Source organism: Rhincodon typus, chromosome 37 (genome assembly GCF_021869965.1).
Source record: "Rhincodon typus isolate 14 chromosome 37, sRhiTyp1.1, whole genome shotgun sequence".
Taxonomy (NCBI): domain Eukaryota; kingdom Metazoa; phylum Chordata; class Chondrichthyes; order Orectolobiformes; family Rhincodontidae; genus Rhincodon; species Rhincodon typus.
In genome coordinates this window covers 16,985,465-16,995,981 of record NC_063368.1, presented here as the reverse complement: position 1 = coordinate 16,995,981, position 10,517 = coordinate 16,985,465, and the positions used below count along the sequence as shown (strand labels likewise).

The following is a 10,517-nucleotide window of genomic DNA, read 5'->3' as shown; positions in this document are numbered from 1 at the left end:
GCTGTTTTCTTTATTTAAAATACTGGACATTATTCATTGACTAGTGCCATGCTCCAACATGGAGGCACAATACTTTTAACAGTCCTGCCACACCAGTTGAAATCTCTGCCATAGAGGACAGAAACAGACCCTTCAGTTTATGCCAATGTAACCCTAAACTAGGTCTAATTCATTCTAAACCTCTTACTATTCATATGCCATCATCCATCACTTCACTTCAGCTGGAAGTTTATTCTACATGTGAATCACTTTTTTTTTGTTTAAAAATACTGCCCCTTTTTAAGGGGATTAAAAAACCCTTCCTTTTTCTCCAACCCCACCTCTTAAGACCCTTGCCTTTAAAACATGCCCTCTTAGCTTCCACTAATGTGGGTGGAGTTTCACCTACCATTCACAGATGATCATATTCTATGCTTAGTGGCAGAAGGGAAAGAATTCCCTCTTATAACCCAAACCCTCCATCCCCAGCAACTTTTTTTGTTCCCTCTTCTGACTTCTTCAGAACCCTCCTCAACTTAATATGGTAAGAAGTGAGCTCTCCAGAAGAGACCTCACCAATGTCCTAAACAGCCTCAATACAACCTTCCCACCCTCCCAACTCCTGTACTCCAAGGTCTGAAATGCAGGCAAGTGTGTGAAATGTCATAACCATAACCAATAACCATAACCACCCTGTTTAAATTTGAGGCCAGCTTCAAAGAATTATGTACCTGAATACCCCAGAGCTCTCTTCTATAACAGATGTACAGTACAGAAACCCCATTCAGTCCATCTTGTCCATGCCAACACCAACCAGATATCCTAGATAAATCTAGTTCCCATTTGGTCCATATCCCACTAAATCCTTCCCATTTGCATACCTATCCAGATGCTGTTTAATTGTTATTGTACCAGCCTCCACCACTTCTGGCAGCTCATTCAATACATGAACCCACCTCTGTGGAAAAAGTTGTCCCTTGGGACCCTTTTAAATCTTTTCCCCCTTACCTTAAATCTGTGCCCTCTAGTTTTTGACTCCCCTACCCCAGGGAAAAGACCTTGTTTATTTACTGTATCCATGACCTTATAAACCTCTATAAGGTCACCCTTCAGTCCCTAGTGCTCTAGGGAAAATAGCCCCAGTCTATTCAGCCTCTCCCTATAGCTCCAACCCTGGTGACATCTTTGTAAATCTTTTCTGAAACCTTTCAAGTTTCACAGTTTCACAGTTTCACAACGTCTCTCCTATAGCAGGGAGACCAGAATTGCATGCGGTATTCCAAAAGTGGCCTAACCAATATTCTGTATAGCTGCAACATGACGTTCCCAACTCCTATACTCAATTCACTGATCAATAAAGACAAGCATACCAAACACCTTTTTTACTAGCCTCTCTACCTGTGCCTCCACTTTCAAGGAACTATGAACCTGCACTCCGAGGTCCTTGCCTGATTTGCCTTTGGAAGATGTAGCACCTCACATTTCACTAAACACTACCCAAGACCCTACTTTTAATTGCTTGTCCTTGTTTACTTTTACTAAAATGCAAATTCTCCAAATTAAACTCCAGCTGTCATTTCTCAGTCCATTGATTCAAATGGTCAAGATTTCCTTGTGATCTTAGAACACCTTCACTGTCAACTATACCACCAATTGGTATCATCTGCAAACTTACCATGCCTTCTATATTTTCATTTAAATCATTCATATAAATGACAAACAAGTGTACCCAGCACCGATCCTCTTGAACACCATCGGTAACAGGCCTCCAGACCTCTGCCACGCCACTGTCACTGGAACAAAGTCACTACTCTCCAGCACCATGTCATCTCCACCAACACCGCCACCTTGATTTCACGCTGGACCAACCTCACCGATACAGCTGGTGTCGCTGGGACCAAACTTGCCACTGCTGCCTGGGCCTAGCCGTGGACCTGAAGCCTCAACGCTGCCTGTGAGTCTGATCTGGGGGCTTAAGCCTGGGACCTGCTCCTTGTTTGCCAGGAGACCTTGGGCTGGAGTGGAGCCGCCTCCGCCTCATCCTGGCGCTGCCGAATGTTTTCTCCTTTGTCATTTACTCATCCACACCACTCTCTGGGCCTGCGCTGCCATCTTGGTTAGCCTTTCCGCGCAAAGCCCACTCTCACCGATGCTGCTGCAATGGGGCGAAAAGGCAAGAGAAAAGACTTTAAAGAAAAAGTAAAGCAGAAGTAGAAAGACAAGTAAGAAGAAAGAAAAGCAGATGGAAATGGACGAGCTCCAGTATCATTAGCCCGAATACTGCTATCTTGAAGGTATCCAATTGGCAAGCTCACCCTGAATCCCATGTGATCTAACTTTACTAATCAGTCTACCATGCAAAACTTTGTCAAAGGCTTTACTAAAGTCCATGTATACAACATCTACCACTCTGCCCTCATCAATTTTCTTGGTTACTTCTTCAAAAAACTCAATCAAGTTTGTGACACAATTTCCCCTGCACAAAACCATGTTGACTATCCCTAATCATTCCTTGCCTCCCTGTCAATCCTTAACATCCTGGGATACACTGGATCAGGTCCTGCAGATTTATCCACCTTAATATTTTCTAAGTCCTGTAGCACTTCCTCTTCTATAATGTGAACTGTTTTCAAAACATCAATATTTATTTCTGAGTTCCCTAGCCTCCGTTTCTTTCTCCACTGTAAAAACTGACACAAAATATTCATTTAATATCTCTCCCGTCTCCTGAGGTTCAACACAAAGACGACCTCTTTTATCTTTAACAGGCCCTACTCTCTCTTCACTTGTTGGTGGGTGTGGCAGTAGTGACTATGTACTCTAAATCTATGTGTTTCTAGATGGATTATAAATTACCAAAATCATCTCTTCTGCGCTGCAATCATGTAGTAAGTTGCACTCAGGCTGGACTTCAACACAATTTTAGCAAACAATGTTTCCTGTAGTCCAACCAAAGTATATAAGACACAGAAACATTCAACCACATCTTTTCTAATTTGTTAACAACTGTATTAAAAGTTAATGTACTGAAATTGTGCGAATGACTTTTGAATTTAAAAGATGTTTCAGGATCAGTTACTAATCATAAGAACAGCAGTAGACCATTCAGCCCCTTGAACCTATTCTGCCATATAATGAGATCATGGCTGATCTTTAGCCTAACTCCATACCTACCTTTGGCCCACATTCCTTAATAAGTCTTGCTTAAAACAATTCCCTGATTTTCTTTAAACATTTAACTGATCTAGCATGAACTGCAGCTTGTGGAAGTGTTCCAAAATTCTACTGCCCTTTGTATGTATAAGTATTTCATAACATTTCTCCTGCAGGGTCTGGCCCTATGTTTAGACTATGCTCCTACTTCTAAATGATACCAGTTACATTTTGTACAATGGTACATTTCATGAAACCTACTACAAATGTCTCACTGTTCCCTTCTGGGTGTACTGTCTCTTCTCCTTATCTCTCTTTGTATCGCTGTCCCCATACACAGGCCCTATGAGAAGTTGGTCCCTGAAAAGGGAATTCTGGTTTATAATTTTCTAATCAGTCTGTTCAGGGATATTTATTACACACCTCTGGAGCAAGTGGGACCTAAAACTGGATCTCTTGGCTCAGAAGTAAGGACACGGCCACTATCACCAAATTCCTAGCAGACTATGATTGAGGTGTTGCTACAAGAGAATACACCTGGGAACAGCTAACCCCAAATTTTAGTTCCAATTCAAACCAAGCCAATTGACTAGTCAAGCCACTGCTGGGGTAAATACAATGGATTGTTCCTTATGAAATGTGTCACTTATTTTGCATCTGTCCTAGCTAATGTTAAGACAAAAATAGACTTGGTGATGGCATGTTCTTTCTCAGCAATACTCAAGTTCTGTACTACTGAGTGACTGTGTACAACTTCTTCCTTTCAATAACTATTTCCTTGTTGAATGAACAAACACTTTAACTGTTCCTGAGTACATTTTCAATGGTAATGCCTTAATTACTGTTCACTTGCCATCAATCAGCTGCCTCTTCTCATGATAATCTTGTACTTCAATGGGGATGGTATAGCAGGCTACATACTTAGCTAAGAAAACCATGCTTGTAATAGACTTCCTACAGTCTGATGTCAAAATGTTATTAGATCCATTTGAATCACATCTATAAACACCATTTTTAAATAAGTAATCTCGACCTAAATCTTTGGAAGCACAAGTATCAATGTCGCTAAACTCCTCCAGCTTGGTTTCCATCTTTGTTTAATAGCAATCTTGTATAGCCTTTCCAAATTGTGACCTCCACCTGCTGGGTCAAGCCCCATTCCTAAGATTTTGAACACAACTCATATCTGGTATTGCCAGTAATGAACGCGTGCTGCACTGTCTGAGCTGCTGTGTTTTGGAATTGATGTTCAACTTCTCAGGTATTTTGGCCCACATTCATCCCTCAAACATCATCATGTGGTCATCTTGTATTTTCTGCTGTACACATTGGCTTCCCCTTCAGATGTGTGACACCAACTCAAAAGTACTTCATTGGCCATGAAAGGCTCACCTATAAAGGTAAGTTCTTTGAGCACCGTTAGGATTTTGTGTGGGACTGGGGCACAGGTCAGAAAGGATTCCAGTTTAAACATGGGTCTGGGTGGTTATATTGTCACATCTACACCAATGTGCTAGGTGGGCCCAGGTTTATGTACAATAGGTTCAAAAGAAGGTGCTTCCTGAGACTGACTGCTAACAAAAAAAAATGACAGGCAGGAATGGAGAGGGCCCTAATTGGTCATCCAGCTAAGCACCTTCAGGAGATCCTCCATATTCATACACTGGCCCAGTGCAAATTTCCCCAATGTTAAAAGGGGCCCTCAATCTTTCAGTATGGACCCAAGAAACAGTGAAGCGCAAAACAGTAGAGACTTAACCACTTTTATTTGGGAACAGATTGCAAAGTGTGTTCTTTCCAGAGTACTTGTTGAATGGATTACTGTTGTCCAAACAGATTTGCTTTAATGCCACACTCCATTTATCATAACGATTCCAGCAATAACAGTGCTATAACGTAACACATGGGATAACAGAATCTACTGCTCAATTTAGCAATGGATTCCCTTCTGGCTGGTCAGGATGATGAGCTGGCAGAACATGAGGAAAGGGTGGGCTTAACAGACACAGGCTATGCCCTAATGGCCTAGGATGGCCAAATGCCCTCAGCTGTTAGCTGCCTTCCCCCAGCGTGTGCTTGTCGAACAGGTACTCTCCCATGCCATTCTCAGGAGCTCCCAAACGCTTCAGGTTGGTGATGTGGTCTCCCAACATCCTAATGGCCTCAATTTGTTCATTCAAGTAGTTTGATTCCAGGAACTCGCATAGCTGAAACAGAAAGAAAATGCAATGCTGAAGAGTGTCTCTATATCGTCACTTAACACGCTAACAGAGGACACTTCAAATTCTACTCATAGATTTAATTACCAGCCCCTGTTTATGGACATTATCCAGCTGAATAGTGAAACACATTTCAAGCTAGAAATTGTCCACGACCAGTCAGAGAGTTCTTTAAAATTAGATCTTACTCCTGAGTTGGTGGTGGGCTAGCTCACTTGGGCTGGATGACTATATTTGATGCAATGTAATGCCAACAGTGTGGGTTCAATTCTCACACCAGCTAGGGTTACCATGAAAGATTCTCCTTCTCAACCCCTCCCTTTGCCTGAGGAGTGGTTCACCCTCAGTTTAAACCACTGCCAGTTGTCTCTAATGACAGAACAGTCCTTTGGTCCAGTAGGACTATGGCAACTTTACTCCTGAGTCAAAATCCTGCAACTCCTTCCCTAATGACATAATGGGGCTACCTACAGCAAATGAACTGCAGCGGTTCAAGAAGGCAGCTCACTATCACTGTCTCAAGGTCAACTAGAGATGGGCAATAAGCTAACAATAGCCACATTCTCTGAATGCGTTTTTAAAAGTTTCCGGATACAATAGACTATTGAATCTTTCTGCTGTCAGTCAAATAAATGCTGAAAATTTTTCTGAAGAAGGGTCTAGGCCCGAAACATCAGCTTTCCTGCTCCTCTGATGCTGCTTGGCCTGCTGTGTTCATCCAGCTCTACACCTTGTTATCTCAGCTACAAAGTATGCTGCCTTGTAGATTCATCCCTCTTTGTTTAATCATAGAACTGCTTAGCACAAGAGACCATGCAGCCCAACACTCCCATGCTAGGTCAAAGGAAGAGGCATCCAATTTCTCTCATTCCCATTCTCATTCCCCTCAGCCCTTCAAATGTTACCATTCAATTACCATTGAATCTGCTTCCACCGTTCTTTCAGTCAGTGCGTTCCAAATCAGAATAATGTGCTGTGTTAAGTTTTTAAAAAAATCTCTATCCATCCCTTTGTTTCTTTTGCCAATTATCTTGAACCCGACTCTTTATGTTACTGACCTTCCAGACAGCAGAAACAGTTTCTCCTTATTGATTCCATGAAGGCCTCTCATAGCTTTAAACAACTGCATCAAATCTACACAGAACCTTTTCACTTCTGAGGGCAACAAATGTATACACCAATTCAGAATGGCTAGGGTTTGGCAACGTCTGCCCAACTCACAACGAGATCTTTCTGCTCGGATGCCACTTTGTGTAGATTCAGGATAGATTGGTTCACCGTTTTCTCCAGCTCCAGGGCCTGCTCCATCGCTTCCAAGCCATTGCCCCATTCATCCCGGCTGGGTTTCTATGAATAAAGATAATTGGGTCAATGGACTTGAACCAAATCGCTTAACATTAGGGAAAAGCCATTGGAACAGTGAAGAGGGTAGAGAAATCTCTTGCCCACTAACCTTGATGTCCGAGAAGATGATATGGCCACCACGCTGATTCTGAAACTTCATCAGCATCTCCGCATGTTTCTGTTCCTCAAGTGACTGCTCCAAGTAGAACTTGGCAAAGTTCCGCAAAGCAACATCTTCCCGGTCAAAGTAGTACGACTGAGGCAGATAAAAACAGCAGGCGATGACAATATTTAAAACACCAAGGCACACGCCATCCCAACACGAATATACCTCACCATTCATTCATGGTCACCCTGTTAACACCCTACCATTCACTACCTACTCAGAGCAGAATACAAAATCTTCAAGGCTTCAAGAGGCAATCCCACAATCTTCTCGGGACAAGTAAGAATTTGTACGTGTCAGCTTTGTACCAGCATATAACACTGACCTCAGTCAGAAGATTGTGGTTTACATTTTTCTCCAGAGAGGAGACATGTCCATTGTAGTTATTTACATTCACCTCAGGGAGTTTTCCAAAGCGACATCTTCGTTTGCAAAATTCCCACAGGTGCACACAAGGAACCCAATAGTTTTACCGTATTTCAAAGACCAGGGCTGTTATCCCTTGTTTCCCAGCCAGTATTTATCTTTTCACCATAACTAGTAAATCAAACAAGTAATTCAGTAGAGAGGAAACGCACAGTTAATGTTTCAAGTCCAGTGATCCGTTCTCAGAACTGTTCTGGACTCCAAATATTAACTCTGCCTTCTCTCTAGAGATGCCGCCAGACCTGCTGAGTTTCTCTAGCAATTTCTTCTTTTGTTTGAGATTTCCATCATCCGCAGTTCTTTGTTTTATTTAGTCACTTGTGATTGTGTGTAAGCTTGCTTTAAGGAAAATGGCGACCCGTGTTTCCTGCATAATAAGTGACTAATCATCAGCAAAGCACCTCACTGGCTGTTATGTGTTTTGGGATGTCCTGAGGTTGAGAAAAGAGCTATAAAATTCCTTCTTCAACAATGAAACTGTTGAATGGATTTGAGCCTCAAATAATGTAACCTGTATGCCTCTAAATCTTTGTGTTCTGTACATCATTAGCTAACTGTGATCTGCCTGTACCGCTCATAAACAAAGCTTTTCACTGTATTTCGGTACACGTAACAATAAAATCAATTAATCAATAATCTAAACTGGAAGATGTTGGAGACTGATCATCATTGAGTAGGGACAAAACATGACTATAATTTGAATTAAAATTGGTGGAAGTTATACAAATAGGTGTAAGCTGTGTAGGCTTACGTTGAAGGACTTGTGTCAGTTTATACCTTGTGTAGCAGTCACTGAAGGTAAGCATGCAGGTGCAGCAGGCAGTAAAGAAGGTAAATGGTATGTTGACCTTCATTGCGAGAGGTTTCGAGTGCAGGAGCAGGGATGTGTTGTTGCAGTTGTACAAGGCATTGGTGAGACCACACCTGGAATATTGTGTGCAGTTTTGGTCTCCTTTTCTGAGGAAGGATGCTCTTGCTGTTTAGAATAGTTGGAAATGCTGCAGAACCTCCAGTAGAAGGAGGATGTAACTGCAGTGTGACATGTTTACATTCACAATTTAAAAACATAGAAGATAGGAGCAGGAGGAGGCCATTCAGCCCTTTGAGCCTGCTCCAACGTTCTAATCATGGCTGAAGGTTTGGGAGGGAGTGTGGCGAAGGTTTACCACGTTGATTTTGGGGATGGCGAGTCTAACATGTGAGGAGAGATTGACTAGGTTGGGATTGTTTTCGCTGGAGTTCAGAAAAATGAGGGGGATCTCACAGAGACCTATAAAATTCTATCAGAACTGGATAGAGGAGATGCAGGGAGAATGTTCCCGATGTTGGGTGCGTCAAGACCAGGGGTCACAGTATGAGGATTCGGGGTAGATGATTTAGGATAGAGATGAGGAGACATTTCTTCACCCAAAGAGTGGTGAGCCTGTGGACTTCATTACCACAGGAAGTAGTTGATGCCAAAACAAGTAAACGTATTGAACAGGCGACTAGATATATCACTGGGGGCGAATAGGATCAAAGGTTATGGGGAGAAAGCAGGATTAGGCTATTGAGTTGGACGATCAGCCATGATCGTGAAGAATGTCGGAGCAGGCTCAAAGGGCTGAATGGCCTCCTCCTGCTCCTATCTTCTATGTTTCTAAATTGTGAATGTAAACATGTCACACTGCAGTTACATCTTCCTGCTACTGGAGGTTCTGCAGCATTTCCAACTATTATAAAGAGTTAAGAACAATATTACAAGCAAGACAATATGACACTTTATAAACAGGCATAGGAAATTGAAAAGAAAAAGCCAGCCTTAGTTGAGTATGAGCTGACATAAGCCCTTCAATGTAAATCTATACAGTTTACAACTATTTGTATAACTTCGGATTTTAATTCAATTTGTAGTCATGTTTTGTCCCTGCTCAATGATGACCAGTCTTCAACATCTTCAAGTTTGGATGATTGATTGATTGATTTTATTGTCACATGTACCGAAATACAGTGAAAAGCTTTGTTTACGAGTGGTACAGGCAGATCACAGTAAGCAAAGGATGTACAAGTCAAAAAGACGTACAGGCGTACAGGTTACATTATTTGAGACTACAGTCTATTCAATGGCCAGGAAGTAGCTGTTCAATATGCACCTGGACATTATGCTTTCAATGGTGCATCTATAGAAGTTGATGAGGGACCTTATCGACATGCTAAATTTCCTGAGGCGCCTGAGGAAGAAGAGGTGTTATTGTGCCTTCTTAACTGTTGCATTTACATGGGGAGTCCAGGACAGGTCGCTGGTTATCGTCACTCCGAGGAACTTGACGCTCTTCACTCTCTCAGCCTCAATTCCATTGATGTGGATGGAGGCATATTCTCTTTTCTTCCTGAAGTCGATGATCAGTTCTTTAGTTTTGCCAACGTTCAGAGACAGATTGTTTTCATTGCACCACATCACCAAGCCCTCCATCTCCCTTCTGTATTTTGACTCATCGTTGTTAGCTATCAGTCCCACTATATGGTCTCTTCAGTGAACTTGTAGATGGCATTCGTTCAGAATTTGGCAACACAGTTGTAGGTGTACAGGGAGTACAGTAGGGGGCTGAGGACACATCCTTGGGGAGCTCCGGTGTTGAGTGTTATTGTGGAGGAGGTTCAGTTACCTATCCTCACTGATTGTGGCCTATGGGTCAGAAAGCTGAGGATCCAGTTACAGAGGGCAGAGCTAAGACCAAGGTCACACAGTTTAATTGTCATTAAACTTAAAGGTTAATTCTCTCTCTCTATCCAGGTACTATCCGACCTCCTGGGTGCTTTCCAGCCCTTGCTATTTGTCATTTCCGATTTCCAGCCAACATAGTATTTTCTTTTCATGCTATATTCTTCCTGTTCTCAATTTAAAAAAAAAACTATGCTGGATTTAGTCTCAATTATTTTAGGGCTCGGTGCTCTCAAGATATACTTTCTAATATCTTTAAATATTCAGCGTGATTAAAAACTTCCATTTGAAACCAATGTCCTGTCCTATGTTTAATGCAAATCAACAAGATTACATGAGACAACAAGGTGCAGGGCTGGATGAACACAGCAGGCCAAGCAGCATCATAGGAGCAGAGAGGCTGACGTTTCGGGCCTAGACCCTTCATCAGAAAGATGCTTTGAATGCTTGTTTGATGAACATGCTTATTTCAGTCAGAAAACCACTTCAGAAGTCAAAAATCTCAACTTCACCAAACGACTTAACTTTA

At 42.1% G+C, this 10,517-nt stretch overlaps 1 protein-coding gene across 1 annotated transcript in view; it reads right to left on the bottom strand.

The window, feature by feature from the left end:
- Positions 1-4,881: 4,881 nt before the first annotated feature.
- The window catches only part of LOC109921505 (ferritin heavy chain A-like), a 10,138-nt gene continuing 4,502 nt past the window's right edge, over positions 4,882-10,517 (bottom strand). The window contains exons 2-4 of the mRNA XM_020521531.2: positions 6,805-6,951; positions 6,573-6,698; positions 4,882-5,339 (exon numbers count right to left, since the gene is read on the bottom strand). Of these exons, the coding sequence (XP_020377120.1) occupies positions 5,184-5,339; positions 6,573-6,698; positions 6,805-6,951 (429 nt within the window). The 3' untranslated portion in view covers positions 4,882-5,183. The remainder of the gene's footprint in view (positions 5,340-6,572; positions 6,699-6,804; positions 6,952-10,517) is intronic.